Raw genomic sequence first — 17,053 nt, forward strand, 5'->3', positions numbered from 1 at the left:
CATATCAGTCCCTGATATCAATTATTGCCATTGGAGCTATTCAATGGAAAGGGAAGATAGTTTCCTTAGAAATCCTCATTTATATGTGTCCTACCTGCTTATCATCTGTTCTTAAGCCTGCTTGTGTAAAAGGTCTCTCATCTCCCTCCCCATCAGCAGTCCTTGGTCTCTTTAGCTCTTCCTCATATCTTAGCGAGCACACATTTTCAATTTCTCCATCATAAGTCTCATCATAGCAGAATATGGCCTCTAGAATATCATCATCAGTTGTGAACAATATAGTATCCCCAAAGTGCTCTGGAGCTGAAAAGCACAACAAGATATTAGGAATTAAAAACACAATGTGAACAGAATATCAGGGTTGGAAGGGACCTCAGGAGGTCATCTAGTCCAACCCCCTGCTCAAAGCAGGACCAATCCCCAACTAAATCATCCCAGCCAGGGCTTGGTCAAGCCTAACCTTAAAAACATCTAAGAAAGGAGATTCCACCACCTCCTTAGGTAACGCATTCCAGTGTTTCACCACCCTCCTAGTGAAAAAGTTTTTCCTAATATCCAACCTAAACCTTCCCCACTGCAACTTGAGACCATTACTCCTTGCTCTGTCATCTGCTACCACTGAGAACAGTCTAGATCCATCCTCTTTGGAACCCCCTTTCAGGTAGTTGAAAGCAGCTATCAAATCCCCCCTCATTCTTCTCTTCCGCAGACCAAACAATCCCAGTTCCCTCAGCCTCTCCTAATAAGTCATGTGCTCCAGTCCCCTAATCATTTTTGTTGCCCTCCGCTGGATGTTTTCTAATTTTTCCACATCCTTCTTGTAGTGTGGGGCCCAAAACTGGACACAGTACTCCAGATGAGGCCTCACCAATGTCAAATAGAGGGGAACGATCACATCCCTCGATCTGCTGGCAATGGCCCTACTTATATATCCCAAAATGCCATTGGCCTTCTTGACAACAAGGGCACACTGTTGACTCATATCCAGCTTCTCATCCACTGTAACCCCTAGGTCCTTTTCTGCAGAACTGCTGCCGAGCCATTCGGTCCCTAGTCTGTAGCGGTGCATGGGATTCTTCCATCCTAAGTGCAGGACCCTGCACTTGTCCTTGTTGAACCTCATCAGATTTCTTTTGGCCCAATCCTCTAATTGGTCTAGAGCCCTCTGTATCCTATCCCTACCCTCCAGCGTATCTACCTCTCCTCCCAGTTTAGTGTCATCTGCAAACTTGCTGAGGGTGCAATCTACGCCATCCTCCAGATCATTTATGAAGATATTGAACAAAACCGGCCCGAGGACCGACCCTGGGAGCACTCCACTTGATACCGGCTGCCAACTAGACATGGAGCCATTGATCACTACCCATTGAGCCCAACAATCTAGCCAACTTTCTATCCACCTTAACAGTCCATTCATCCAGCCCATACTACTTTAACTTGCTGGCAAGAATACTGTGGGAGACGGTGTCAAAAGCTTTGCTAAAGTCAAGGAACAACACGTCCACTGCTTTCCCCTCATCCACAGAGCCAGTTATCTCGTCATAGAAGGCAATTAGATTAGTCAGGCATGACTTGCCTTTGGTGAATCCAAGCTGACTGTTCCTGATCATTTTCCTCTCCTCTAAGTGTGCACTGCAAATCAAGGGTTTCACTACATTACGATATGGAACTATGTTTTAACATGTGTTGAGTAATATGTTTAACTAATATGATTGTAAATTGTAACATAGACAAGAGACAATTTATTCTTTGTTTATGCTACAGTTTAGTCATGTTACAGTAGAACCTCAGAGTTACGGACACCTCGGGAATGGAGGTTGTTCGTAACTCTGAAATGTTCCGTACCTCTGAACAAGACATTGTGGACTTCAGCCACCGGGGGTGGGGACAGTCAGTGCTTCTGACCCTTGGGGTGCCAGGGCTCCGAGCAGGGGCCTCAGGGCTTCTGCCCCACAGGAGCAACAGGGCTCAGGGCTTTAGACCTGGGGGAGAGTGCTGAGGCTCAGGGCAGAAGCCCTGCTGCTCTGCTCCCAGTTTCAGCCCCGTGGCAGGCATTGGGGCTCAGGTCTCCCCACAACTCCGCTCCCGGTTTCAGCCAGGGGGTCCCACTGGGGCTCAGGGCTGGGGGAGTGCTGGAGCTGAAACGGGTGTTCCCCTTGTAGCTAAAGCCCTGAGCACCGGTGCACCCATGGGGCTAACGCCCTGATCCCCACCCTGCAGCTGCAGCTCCAACCCCCCTTGGCTGAAGCCCTGGGCTCCAGGGCTAAAGCCCCAAGGAAGTACAGTATTTGCTGGGGGTATTTTGGATTTGTGGTTTTTTGGCTCTGCTGCTGCCTGATTGATTAATTCCGGTTCCACATGTTGACTGGTTGACCAGTAAGTCTGTAACACTAGTGTTCATATTTTTGAGGTTCTACTGTAGTTAACATGTTAAAACACAATTTCTTATTGTAGTGTAGATGAGTCCAGAGAATCCAGCTGATTTTTAAACACATCTAAAATATAAATCTGTAAAAAAAGATCTCATACACATAAAAACAAGGACAATACAAATAAAGCCCAAGACTGTAAGCTGTCTGGGGCAGAGACAATCTTCTGTTTTTTTTTACTGTTTCCTGTCCTGGCTGGGGACTCTAGGAGCTATATATATAAAATAATCTCTTTAAAAGGGTATATCTATATTTGAGTTGAGAAATTTGATTCCCAGCTCATGCTAGCTAGCCCAAGCTAACTCTATCTAGCATGCTAAAAATAGCAGTGTAGCCAGGAGTCGTTTTCACAAAGAAAATGAGGGATCATACCATACCTCCAGACAATGTTCCTGAAGCCTTCGCAATTTCTCCTTTAAAGATGCATTGCTCATCTAATAGCATTGTAATATCCTTCACACCTCGGAAGGAGTGTATTCGGGATTTATTATAATTCCAAATCCTAATCATAGCTACTTGACAGGGATTCACAAAGTCAATATAGATAAGGTGAGGCTTCCCAGGAGTAAAAGGTGCTAGCCAAAGGTGCATGTCATCCTGTGTCCGATTTACCCCATCAGTTAGATTGGTTATCACTCTTGGATCTTTGCCATAGGCTGGTAAAATATTTATATCAGGTGGCTCAGCTTTTATCTTTGAAATCTGAACAGGCTCTCCTTTGGAACTAAAAACTTCAATTCCATTAAGACCAACATAGTGTCTGTCTCCCCATGTGGATTTAATATCTATTATTAAGTACTGTCCATATGGCAAAACAGGGATTTTAAAATCATTTCCATCATCTGTCTCCATGTAATTTTCTTCTTGTCTTTTTGGTAGCACTTGTATTCCTTCTTTCCTCACAAGCTGATGTTCTCCATGCCGGCTGATTTTTTGCTGATGTAGAAACTCATCAAAGATATCCCCTTGAAAATCCATGTTGGAGATTCGCCCACGGTGAGAATAATTGAACTTTAGAAGGGAGTTCCATGACTCCTGCAGAGTGTGTTCTTGTTCACTGTGCCACCCGGCTCTGAAGTTTTTTAGGCCTTTGACACAAAGGGCTTCATCTGAAAATAAAATCCAAGATAAGTCTTTATATATGTAGACATGACGAGAAATTAATTCCCACAATAAAGACTATCAAATGTAGACCATTGTGTTGGTTATGTTGGTCTCTTTTGCTGTGGCATTCTGTTCTAATGCTGCTATTACATTGCTTCTCTTATCAAAACACAAGGTTAAAATCTCTGACTCCCTTTCCCAGCTTAATGTTAAACAAAATAATTATGTCAATAAAGGTTAATGTTGAGACACAAACCAACAAAAAAAAAAAAAGGAAAGAATCCAAGTTTTAAGGCTACCTGAGCATCATCAGCTGAGCACTGTTAATGAAACTACAAGTCAATTACAGGTTTCAGAGAGGTAGCTGTGTTAGTCTGTATCAGCAAAAAAACTGAGTACTTGTGGCACCTTAGAGACTAAAGGATATATGTGATATATGCCATCATGTGCCAGCAATGTCCCTCTGCCATGTACATTGGCCAAACTGGACAATCTCTATGTAAAAGAATAAATGGACACAAATCAGACGTCAAGAATTATAACATTCAAAAACCAGTCGGAGAACACTTCAATCTCCCTGGTCACTTGATTACAGACCTAAAAGTCGCAATACTACAATAAAAAAACTTCAGAAACAGACTCCAACAAGAAACTGCTGAATTGAAATTAATATGCAAACTGGATACCATTAAATTAGGGTTGAATAAAGACTGGGAGTGGATGGGTCATTACACAAAGTAAAACTATTTCCCCATGCTTATTTTTTCCCCCTCCTATTACTCACATCTTCTTGTCAACTGTTGGAAATGGGCCATCCTGATTATCACTACAAAAGGTTTTTTCTTTTTCTTTTTTCTCCTGTTGATAATAGCTCACCTTAACTGATTACTCTCGTTATAGTTAGTATGGCTACACCCATTTTTTCATGTTTTCTGTGTATATATATATATATCTATATATATATCTATATATCTATATATATATCTATATATATATATATATCTTCCTACTGTATTTTCCACTGCATGCATCCAATAAAGGGGGTTTTAGTCCACAAAAGCTTATGCTCAAATAAATTTGTTAGTCTCTAAGGTGCCACAAGTAGAGACTAACACGGCTGCTACTCTGAAACCTACATATAACTGAGGTTCTTCAAGATGGACTCTGCATATTCAAACTCCTAGGATATACACCGACGGGCAGTCATGAATGGTGTCTGGTTTTTCACCGGAAAGTCCTGTTGAAAAGGGGACCTGATGGTGTCCGGTTAGCTCTACTGATCAGACACCCAAAATCTGGTTACTGCAGGCAGGGGAGGCACTGAGTCATCACCCATGCCAGCCCCTACTTAGCGCCTCCTATCTGCATTGGGTGACTGCAGCTCCCCTCCCCGGCTCTGCAGGCAAGTCCCTCCCGACCCATGCAGGGGTAGGGGGTGGGGAAGAGCAGCGAGTGATAGGGGGAGGGGAAAAGAGGAGTGAACGGGGGGTGGGGCCTCAGGGGGAGGGGCAATGGTGGAACCTCGGGGCTCTGAAGAGGCAAGGCAGGAATGAGGTCTGGGGGAAGGGGCGGGGCAGGGGCAGGGCGTCAGGGGGAAGGGGCTGGGCAAGGAAGGTTCCAGCACTTTTGCTGGAATGTCCGGTTTTTATATATTACAAAGTTGGCAATATTTTGGGATAGTTTGGTCAGTAGTACATAATAAATGTATGGTGGTAAATGTATCCCAATGAGATAGAGGTTGAAGAATAGCCCCGCCAAATTACGCATCAGAATAGCAGCTATATCTAATGCATAATGTTTACTAAAAGTATGTACTGAGTTCCATGTGGCTGCTTTACACATTTCAATTAATGAAATAGGTCTATGCTGCTGAAGTAGAAACTACCTTGGTAGAATGTGTTTTAATAGTAGGAGGAGAAAAACATGAAACATTCTTACAACTCACTTCATTGAACTGTCTGACCCAGAGCATTGGTCTTGTAAACCAGGGGTCATGAGTTCAAATCTCTCTGGAGCCTGGGCAGCAGTTTCTGGCTGGGCCTGTTGTCCCCCAGCAGTGAGGTGCTTGGCTTTATTTATTTGGGGCACCTGGCATTGGCCACTGTCGGAAGACAGGATACTGGGCTAGATGGAGCTTTGGTCTGACCCAGTGTCATAAATATAAAGGGAAGGGTAAACACCTTTAAATCCCTCCTGGCCAGAGGAAAAACCCTTTCACCTGTAAAGGGATAAGAAGCTAAGACAACCTCGCTGGCACCTGACCAAAATGACCAATGAGGAGACAAGATACTTTCAAAGTGGAGGTGGGGGTGGAAACAAAGGGTTCTCTCTGTCTGCGTTGTTTTTGCCGGGACCAGAGCAGGAATGCACGTCAGAACTTCTGTAAAAAGTCCGTAAGCAATCTAGTTAGATGTGCATTAGATTCTGTTTTGTTTAAATGGCTGATAAAATAAGTTGTGCTAAATGGAATGTATATTCCTGTTTTTGTGTCTTTTGTAACTTAAGGTTTAGCCTAGAGGGATTCTCTATGTTTTGAATCTGATTACCCTGTAAGGTATTTACCATCCTGATTTTACAGAGGTGATTCTTTCACTTTTTCTTTAATTAAAATTCTTCTTTTAAGAACCTGATTGCTTTTTCATTGTTCTTAAGATCCAAGGGTTTGGGTCTGTGTTCACCTATGCAAATTGGTGAGGATTTTTATCAAGCCTTCCCCAGGAAAGGGGGTGTAGGGCTTGGGGGGATTTTGGGAGGATAGACGTTTCCAAGTGGGCTCTTTCCCTGTTATATTTGTTAGATGCTTGGTGGTGGCAGCAAAAAAGTCCATGGACAAAAGGTAAAATAGTTTGTATCTTGGGGAAGTTTTAACCTAAGCTTGTAAAATAAGTTTAGGGGATTTTTCATGCAGGTCCCCACGTCTGTACCCTAGAGTTCAAAGTGGGGAAGGAACCTTGACACCCAGTATGGCTGTTCTTATGTTCTTAAGCTTTCTTATGTTCTTTTCCCTCTGAATACTTTAGCTTTGTCTAAATAGTAAGAGAGAACTTTTTAGCATTCAAACAATGTAACTTTAATTCACTCCTATGAATGTGAAGTTTTGGAAAGAGTATCGGCAGGTTAATACATTGATTAATAAGAAAATCAGAAATTACTTGCTAAAAAATGTGGTTGTTTATCTTTATAAAAAATTGTAAATGGAGGGTCTGCCATCAAGGCATGAAATTCACTAATTCTTTTAGCCGATGTACCTGCTATAATAAGGGCTGTTTTAATGGAAAGATGAAATAAATATCAAGTTGATAACAGTTCAAATGTTAACACTTGGTTTAAGTCCCATGGAGAAACTGGTGGGTAAAGATTCAACCGATCCTTAAAAACCTTTTGACAATATAACAAGAAAAAATTGATTTTACCATCCACAGGTTTATGAAAAGCTGCTATTGCATCTAAATGCATTCTAAACAATGAGATGGATAATCCCTTATTTGTTAGGAAAAACAAGTACTCTAAAATACACTAAATAGGAGCAAATACTGGATCAAAACCCTTATCTGATACCCACAGTAGAAATCTCCATTTTAGATCATAACATATTCTAGTAGATTGTTTTCAAGAATTAAGCAGTACCTAAGAACATAAGAAAGGCCATACTGGGTCAGACCAAAGGTCCATCTAGCCCCGTATCCTGTCTTCCAACACTGGCCAATGCCAGGTGCTTCAGAGGGAATGAAGAGAACAGATAATAATCAAGTGATCTATTCCCTATCGTCCATTCCCAGCTTCTGGCAAACAGTAGCTTGACGGGGGGGCGGGGGTTGAACATCACTCCCTTCAGTACATTCCTGGGCTTCATCCACCATAGAAAAATATTTCAAACTTTCTTTGGATTGTAAGCATCATGCACATGCTGTGCACTGTGAGAATGAAATTTCTTGGAACTCAGAGGTCTTATTCTGAATCCTGTGTAAGTGTAACAAGACCCAGAAGGATGAGGAAGAACAGTATTTATTGTGGTGATTTCTGGAGTAAGCTGGATTTCAGTTTTTGGAATTTTTTCTCTGGGAGGTAAGCTCTCATTACTGTGGAGTTGACAATTACTGCTATGAAAAGAAATTGTTTACATTGGGCGCAATATGATTTTTTCTTGTTTGTCAGAAAATCTAATTTTTGGAATAGAGAATGTGTGAAGAAAATGACTTTGTTCAACTCGACTTTGGAATGAGCTTTCAGAAGCCAGTCACTGAAATATGAGAACACAAAAATGCATTGTCTGTTCAGGAAGGCTGCTATTACAGAAAGGCATTTTGTAAAACCCCAAGGAAGAGAAGAAAGGCCACATGGGAAAACCTTGTATTAGAAATGGACCTGTCCCATGGTTAAATGAAGGTAGTTTCTGTGAGATGGTTGAATGGAAATGTGGATGTAAGTATCTTTCAAATAGAGAGCAGCAAGCTAATCTAGAGCAGAAAGAGAGAGGATGACTGAACTAAGAGTCAGCATCCTAAAGTGAAATTCCTAATGTATTTGTTAAATTTTCTAAGATCTGGGATTGGTCAGAAACCTACATCCATTTTAGGAACCAGAAAATAACAGGAATAAAACCCTTGATTCCTGAGATCTTCCAGGACTTCCTCTATTGTTCTCTGTAGTAGCAGAAAATGGATTTCTGCCCTGAGAATTCTCTTGTGAGAGGTGTCCCTGAAAAGGGAAGGCAAGAAAGAGTAGAATGGTCTTGAACGGTATGGTGTAACCCTCCTTTCCAAAATCCATCTGTCCATAGTGATGTTTTGCCATGTATTGTAAATATCAGACAGTCTCCACAGGTCATGAGCATCTAAGGTTCATTTGTAGCTCTTGGTTGTAACATCAAACCTAGGGTGACCAGATGTCCCAATTTTATAGGGACAGTCCCGATTTTTGGGAATTTTTCTTATATAGGCTCCTATCACTGCACCCACATCCTGCTTTTTCACATTTGCTCTCTGGTCACCCTAAACAAATCTGAGGTCTAATATTAGGCAAAAAGAAGTCATAGAAAAGTACTTCAGTTTCATCTTGAGTTTGGAGAATCTTTTCCTATATTGAGACTGAGAAGGAGGAGGATGCTGTTGCTGTTGTTGATAAAGATGTTTTCTTTGAGAGTAAAGTCCCGGACAACTGGAAAAAGGCTAATGTAGTGCCCATCTTTAAAAAAGGGAAGAAGGAGGATTCTGGGAACTACAGGCCAGTCAGCCTCACCTCAGTCCCTGGAAAAATCATGGAGCAGGTCCTCAAGGAATCAATTCTGAAGCACTTAGAGGAGAGGAAAGTGATCAGGAACATGTCATGCCTGACTAATCTAATTGCCTTATTGACGAGATAACTGGCTCTGTGGATGAGGGGAAAGCAGTGGACGTGTTGTTCCTTGAATTAGGGGACTGGAACACATGACTTATAAGGAGAGGCTGAGGGAACTGGGATTGTTTGGTCTGTGGAAGAGAAGAATGAGGGGGGATTTGATAGCTGCTTTCAACTACCTGAAAGGGGGTTCCAAAGAGGATGGATCTAGACTGTTCTCAGTGGTAGCAGATGACAGAGCAAGGAGTAATGGTCTCAAGTTGCAGTGGGGGAGGTTTAGGTTGGATATTAGGAAAAACTTTTTCACTAGGAGGGTGGTGAAACGCTGGAATGCGTTACCTAGGGAGGTGGTGGAATCTCCTTCCTTAGAAGTTTTTAAGGTCAGGCTTGACAAAGCCCTGGCTGGGATGATTTAGTTTGGGATTGGTCCTGCTTTGAGCAGAGGGTTGGACTAGATGACCTCCTGAGGTCCCTTCTAATCCTGATATTCTATGATTCTATGATAATAAGAAGGCTAAGAAAATGTAACCTTGCCTCTGGTATCTGAATGAGAGGATGCAGGAGTTCTCTGTCTGAAAAAGACTTAAAGGGGTCTAGATATCTTGCCATAGATTTAGTTTATTTAATCTTTTCCAACACCTCATCTGTTTTAGAACTGAACAGACTGTCTCTCTCAAACAGAAGATCCTTAATCTTTGACTTTGTCTCAGAGGAAAGAGAAGATGACCATAAAAGGAAGTTACCTTGTGCAGTAACAATAGTTCTTCGAGATGTGTGCCCCTATGGGTGCACCATTGTAGGTATGTCTGCATCCCTGTGCGTTTGAAGCAGAGTTTCCAGTAATCACATACTGTTCTGCGAAAGAATGAGCAGATGCCCAAGTCACTACCCTACAGATTTACGAGATAGGAACATTCTTGAGGAAGGTGACAGAGATGGAAACCACTTCATCAAGTGTTCATAGATTCCATATGGAGGTAACACATTGAGAGCATGAAAGCAGTAGCAAGTACAGTTTGAGAACCATTTGGAGAGTCTTTGGGCTGATATCACTATGCCTTTTGACCTTTCCTCAATGGAGAAGAAAAGTTTAGGAGCTTTCCTGAAGGCCTTTGTCCTGTTCAGATAAAAGGCGAAGGGCTTGTCTTCACTACCGGGGTAAGTCGACCTACGTTACGCTACTCCAGCAATATGAATAACATAGCTGGAGTTGACATAGCTTAGGTCGACTTCCCCTGGTGTTTTCACTGTGCTGTGTTGATGGGAGGCACTCTCCTGTTGACTTACCTTAATCTTCTTGGGGAGCTGGAGTACCGGGGTCAACCAGAATGCGCCCTGCGGTCGATTTAGCTCGTCTTCACTAGACCTGCTAAATCAACCCCTCCAGTATCAATTGAAGCAGCGTCGATCTCCCTGTAGTGAAGACCAGCCCTAAGGCTCTCCTAATATCTAGCATATGCAGTATAGCCTCCCTAGTATCACAGTTAGGCTTAGGAGAAAAGGTCAGTAGGTGAATCGGGTGGTGTATGTGAAAAGACAAGGTCATCTTGGGGATGAACTTTGGATGTGGCCTAAGAGTAACTTTGCCTTTAAAGAATACTGTGAAGGGAGTGGGGGGGGGGGTGCCATTAGTGCCGCTATCTCCCCTATTCTCCTTGCCAGGTGATGGCCGCCAAAAATGCCATCTTCATCAACAGGTATGGAAGCAAACAAGAGGCCATAGATTCAACGGGTGGTCTAGTCAGGCTCTTTAAAACTAGATTTTGGTCCCATGTTGGAGTGGAATGTCTGGGTTGGGAACAGAGATTGCCCATGAGGAATCTCTTTGTACTTGGGTGAAAACTGTATATCCTTCTGTTTGCTGATGGAAAGCTACGGTTGCAATGTGTACTTTGAGTGCACTGAGGGATAGCTCTGACATCTTGAGATCCTGCATGTAGTCCAACACCACGGGGAGAGTGGAAGATGCCATGGTAATTTGCCTGGAATTGCACCAAACCTGAAACATAGTCCACTTCAGCAGGTAAGTGTGTCAGGTAGCCGGTTTTCTACTGTGTAGTAGCACTTCCTGCACCTCCTCGGAGCAGCAGATCTCTATGTGTTGGAACCATGAAGGAATCAAGGAAGGAATTTGAGACAGAGGATCCGCAGGTTGGGATGGAGAGTTTGTCCTTTATTCTGTGAAGAGAGGTAAGGGGTAGACTGAAGAGGGACTGGGGGACATGTTGCCAGCTGTGTCAGGTACGGGTAACATGTCTATCTCGACCTGCTGGGAGCAATCAGAATGACGTTTGCTTTTTCTCTTTTTATTTTTATCAGGACCTTGAACAGCAGAGGGAATGGGAGAAAGGCTCTTGTCCCATGGGAGAAGGAGAGCATCCCCTAACGAGTGTTTCCCGAGGCTGGCTCTGGAGCAATAGCGTGGGCATTTCCTGTTCAGGTAAGTAGCGAACAAGTCTATCGTCAGGGTCTCCATTGATAGAATATGCTGTTGGGTTCATTTCCCACTCATGGTCATGTAAGAACTTGCAATTGAGACTGTTTGCTGTTATGTTCTGCACTACCAGTAGATAAGCTGCTGATATAGTGGCGAATGCACCAGTTCCATAGCTTTAGCGCTTCTGTGCATAGGGAGGATGATCTTGCCCCCCCTTGACGATTTATGTAATACATGCACGCTATGTTGTCTGTCATAATTTTTGTGTGCGTATTTCTGATCAGTGGAAGAAAGTGAGCACAAGTATTTCTGACCCCTCTGAGTTCGAGGAGGTTGATGTGGAGAGTTGTCTCCATGGGCGACCACTTGCCCTGAGTCTTGAAGTTGTTGAGATGCGCTCCCCAGCCAATTAGGGATACAATGTTGGGGGAGATGTGTGAACAGGACCTCCATACAGACATTTGTTGGGTCTTTCCACCAATCCAGGGAGTGTTTGACCCTGGAGGGCATTGAAAGAGGTTTGTCTAAACTGTCTTTGTTTGGTCTGTAAACAGATCTGAACCGTGTCTGAAGACACTTCATGTATGGTCTGACATAAGATATTATAAATGTGCTTCCTGCCATATGTCCCAGAAGCTGGAAGCAATGTCTGGCTGACATTTGTGGGCTGGCTTGAATTGTCTTTATGAGCCTGGGCAGTCTGTGAAATCTGTATTACGGGAGGAGTGCTTTTGCTTGCAGTGAGTTGAGATTGGCTCCTATAAACTCCAAACACTGTACCAGAGTTAAGGTCAATTTTTGGACATTGATTTGTAGACCCAGCTTCGTGAATATGTCCATAGCTCCGTGGGTGACCCATAGGGCATCTTTGAAGGAGCAGACCCTGAGGAGACAGTCATCCAAATATGGGTAAATTATAAATCACCAGGGTGCGTAGATAAGCCAATACTACAGAGAGGACCTTGGAGAACATTCTGGGAGCCGATGAGAAGCTGAAAGGAAGTACTCCGTACTGGTAATAGTCCTGACTGAGGGTAAACCAGAGGAATTATCTTAGGGATGGTATAACGGATTTGTGGAAATACGCATTCTGGAGGTCAAGGGCTGAGAACCAATTTCCCAGAGATGGAATAATCACTGCTGGTGTGACCATCCTGAGCTTTTCTGCCTTCATGTATTTGTTCAGTGCTCTGAGGCCCAGTATGGGTCTCCAACCTCCTTTTTTCTTGAGGATCAGGAAATATCGGGAATAAAAACCTTTTGCCTCTGAGATGTACTGGAACAGGTTCTATGGCTTCCAGGCATAGGAGGTGATCTATTTTCTGTCTTAACAGTCTCTCATGAGAAAGGTCCCTGAAGAGGGATGGGGAGGGAAGTGAAATGGTTAAAGTATCCATTGGAGACAATCTCCAAAACATTTGTCAGTAGATATGTGTTCCCAATTTTGAAGAAACAGAGCAAGACAGCATCCGAAGGGATGCGGAAGGTCTGAAAGTTGCAGCTAATGCTGTAGGGAGTGGTCTGTCAGAGTCTTGTCCAAGGCATCAAAACAGGTGTTTCAAGGTAGAAGGTTCTGATGTTGAAGATTGAGGGGCTGATGGTTTACACCTCTGAAATTTAGACTTCTTTTGCTGTGACTCATCGTAGCGCTGTGGAGGGGACTGGGGATGACGTCATTTGTGGAAACACTGAGGACTAAATTTCCTATTCTGACCCAGTGTATAGATCCCCAGTGACCATAGTGTGGCCCTACAATTTTGAGAATGTGGAGCGATGCATCAGTCTTAACTGCAAACAATTCTGTACCTTCAAAAGAGAGATCCTCTACCATCGTCTAAACCTTCTTTGGGAGCTCCAAAAGGTATAACCATGATGTATATTGCATCACAACCGCTATTGATACCGAGTAGGCCATTGTAACCACAGCACCTAGTGCAGTCTGGAGTGCTGTTCTTGCCACTATCTGCCCCTCATATACAATAGCCTGAAACTGTTCTCATTGTGGTCCTGGCAGGTGGTCAATAAAAGTGTTAAATTTGGTGTAGTTCTTGTGGTCGCATTTTGCTGTTAAGGCTGGTAATTTGCCATTCTGAATTGCAAGGTTGATGAAGAATAGGCCTTCCTTCCAAACAAGTCAAGCCTCTTCCAGTCCCTATCATAAGAGGTAGATTTTGTGTGATGTTGGTGGCCACGAGAGTTCACTGTGTCCCCCCATCAGGAGTAGTTTCAATTTTAGTTCCTGGCTTTTTTGGGATCTGGCTTTTAGCTGCTAGCAAAAAGTACACTTTTGTGGAATGTTGGCCTCTCCAAGGCACCGCACACAGAGGGAATGTCCGTCTGTAACCACTATGGCTTCCCTGCAGGAAAGGTGCCTCTTTAACCCAGGAGAACCAGGCATGTCCCTTACTGGGGGCAAACCCTCAGGAAGAGAAGGGGATAAAATAAAAAACTAGGAGGGTTATTTATTTATTTTTAAACAGGAAAGAAAAAACTAACGGAAGCCCCATAACATTAAGAAGAAAAGTGTGAATGAAAACACTAAGGGAACATTTCTAAAGACCTAAAGTATCTGTGAACAGATTGCTAATTGGCGGTTGAGAAGGAACTGAGGGTAGTTCACCTGCACAACACTAACTCGCCTTAAGGCACACAGAACACAAGGGAGGGAAAGAGCATGCACGGGCCGAACAGACATTGCTACCAAAGATCTCTGATCAGAAGCACAGGGACACAGATACACCCACAGTGAAGCACCCATAGGGACACATCTCGAAGAAGAACCAAGCACGTCAGCGATGAGTTACAGAAAAGGCAACCAATCTAGGAGCGGCATCCGAAATGTCAAATGAAGCTCTAAGGGTGTCTGTACACATTTTGACTCTCCTTGATAAGGACATTAGCTAATTTACTATGTTCTTCTGGGAGATTATTTGTAAAAAACTGAAATTTTGTCCCAGATATTAAATGTATATGTGACCATCATTGCCTGAACATCATCTTTAAATATGAGAATTGCAAATGAAGAAAACAGCTTCCTTCCCAAAGAATCTAATCTTTTCCCCACTCTGTCATTAGGGGCTTAGTGTAAATACCCAGATCTTGACCTCTATACTGTTGCTGCCAGTCCTAGGGAGTTAAGAGGAAGATGCACATGAAAGCATGAAAACCCCTCAGAGAATTTGGTACAGCTTGTCCACTTTCTTGGAAATAGGTTGGTTAGCTGGCTTGACAGTCTAGAAGGCCCAGAGTCCATGGCTAGGACATCTGTATGGTGGGGTGACCCTGGAGCCACAAATCCTGGGAGCCTATCCCAGGACTTCCAGGCTCCTGCCTATGTGGCCAGAAGCCTGGAAACCCTGAGAGCCCTGGAGTTCTGAGGGCTTAAACACTTCCTGCTGGAGAACTAGAAGCTGAGTCTTGGTTACAGCCAGGGCTCCCAGGCTCCATGAAGAGGAATCTGGAAGCCCTCACATGATGGGGCTGATGTGGAGCCACATACCATGGAAACGCAGGCTCCCCAGCACCCCTACCAAGTGAACTGGCAGGAAACCAGTCATGTTTCTGACAGAATCCTGCCTGAGAATCAATGAAAATTCATCAAATCTAAACCATTTTTACAAAACATTTCAGGTTTAACAAATACACAGTATCTGATTAAACTGTTTCATCAGAATTTCCAACCAGCCCTATTGCAAAGATAACCTTCCAACATAATTAACCATGAAATCCATTCCTTCTCTGAACATGACTGACACCCAAACTTAGAATGCAAGCTGTTCAGGACAGGGACTTCTCTCGCATTATATGTTTGCACTATGCTCAGTACAGTGGTGTCTCTGTCCTGCTCAAGGACAACAAAAACTAAATACTGCATTAGTGTAACTAAAACCTGTCTCATATATCCCAATAATGGAGAACATGTAAGCAAAGCTTGAGTTAAGGATGCTGTCTTCAGCTCTTACCTGTGTGCGTCAGACTTTCATCTCCATCACTTGTACATAAACCCTCCTTTCTTACACCTCTGCCGCTTCTCCTCCCACTAGCAGGACATTCAGGGGTGCAGCAATACTTGTTGGGAAGCTGGTCTAAAATGTCCAAGTCCATAGTACAGCCTTTACTGGTTACCATTTGTGTCTTCTCATCTCCATTTGTATTCCTACTGTTGGATCTCCCCAGTTCACTTCCGTGACATTTGATAGTCTCATCAGTTAGTCCTGGACAGCCCCTCATGGTGCCATCAGACTGCTCTTGAACTCTCAAATCTAAAGGGTGCTCTGTATCCAGCCAGGAGGGTTTCTGTTTATGGCACTTCTCTGTCACTCGAGAAGAGGACTGTAACCAAGATGGAGTTACTCCTGTAGATTCAGATAATTTTCTTCCGGTTAGTTTTTCCATTTGCTCACTCATAGTAAGCTCATCATCAGACTGAATGTACTCCACAACTGCTGATTCTGACACATCATTCTTGAGAGCCTTCGTAGACACAGGAGCTGATAACACCTTCAGATCTTCTTCTAATCTAGTCAATTTCTCTTTCCTAAAGTTGATGGAATTCATCATTTCCTCAGGGAGATTTTCTTCTAAGGAAGATTTCCAGTGTAATGAAGCCCCGTCTGGCTGTGGATATTTTAAATACAGGTCCTCCTTATTGCCTGTGCTATTAGCTCCCTTTGATTGTTTTCTTCCTTGTGTAGAATGTGCAGCAATCTCTTGTCTATTGTCTTTAAGGTCAACTGTAGTGCTGAAATCAGTGGTTAGATCTCCACAGCCTTTTTCTAACTGACCATTGAATACAAGGTTCTCATCAATATACAGTTTCACGTTCTTTGCACCTATGTCAAGATCCTAAAGGAAATGAAAAAGAATCATGAAGATGTGTATTGCACTTCCCCAAGTATCAGATATAACAGAATTGATATACTGACTCCAGAGTGAATAAGGAACATATTAATATAATGTAATGACAATCCATATAAAGATACAAAACGTTTTTTAAATGTAGGTTCCAAGCAATCAGACTTTCATGGGGATCACTGTGGGGGTCCAGAGGAATAGAATTTTCCCCTGCAGATTATGGGTCACCAGTATAGCCAGTCCACAGATGCTAAAATAACCCATGAGCTGCTGCCCAGTAAACTTATAAATGGGAAGTTTTAGCTAGTAGATATGTGTAGTGGTGGACCCACTAGCCCAGCTACCATCCCCATCTGCACTGTTGCAGGCAGAACTACCATTGAGTGGTATTCTGTCATGTTTAAGTGAAACCACAACACTTCCACTAAAGTCAGCATCTTCCAAGCCTCTGAGGAGGGGAGAGAGAAGACTTGGCTTTAGAGATTACAGGGTTGTTCTTTTTATATGATTGTGTAAGATAAAGACTCTAGGGGAAAATATGACTGTCCTAAATTCCCTAAATTAAGAAGAAGCCAGTAAACTAAGGTTCGAAAATAGCTGGTGCTATTGTTTCAAATATAGTCAGAAGTTTAATTTTCTCTTTTATCACTGGTGTAATTAGATGTTTTGCTGCGTGTGTGTGTTCTCCCTGTGTTCTGTCCCAGCTCTGTGCAGACAGCTGGCTCAGCAGACCTCGAGTGAACCACCCAATGACCACAAGATTGATTAAGGTACGAAGGGACCCAGCCAGGTTTATTGCTAACGAAGCACAGTCCTAGCTTCCCGGATCAATGACTACAGTTACACTAGCACATGTATGCCCATGACAATGGACACAGCTCAATCAGTGGCG

General features: G+C 43.2%; 1 protein-coding gene across 19 annotated transcripts in view; it reads right to left on the bottom strand.

Moving 5' to 3' along the window:
* LOC119863013 (katanin interacting protein) overlaps positions 1-17,053 on the bottom strand; it is a 166,660-nt gene that overhangs the window by 53,967 nt on the left and 95,640 nt on the right. For 18 of the 19 annotated variants that reach the window (XR_006274744.1, XM_038420691.2, XM_038420689.2 and 15 more), the window contains 3 exons: positions 15,270-16,152; positions 2,807-3,538; positions 95-303 (listed from right to left, as the gene is read on the bottom strand). Coding sequence is in view for 18 of the 19 variants with exons in the window: in XM_038420691.2 (XP_038276619.1) it covers positions 95-303; positions 2,807-3,538; positions 15,270-16,152 (1,824 nt within the window). In the remaining variant the exon portion in view is untranslated. The remainder of the gene's footprint in view (positions 1-94; positions 304-2,806; positions 3,539-15,269; positions 16,153-17,053) is intronic. The other variant, XM_043493810.1, reaches the window with a different exon arrangement.

Source organism: Dermochelys coriacea, chromosome 10 (genome assembly GCF_009764565.3).
Source record: "Dermochelys coriacea isolate rDerCor1 chromosome 10, rDerCor1.pri.v4, whole genome shotgun sequence".
Taxonomy (NCBI): Eukaryota; Metazoa; Chordata; order Testudines; family Dermochelyidae; genus Dermochelys; species Dermochelys coriacea.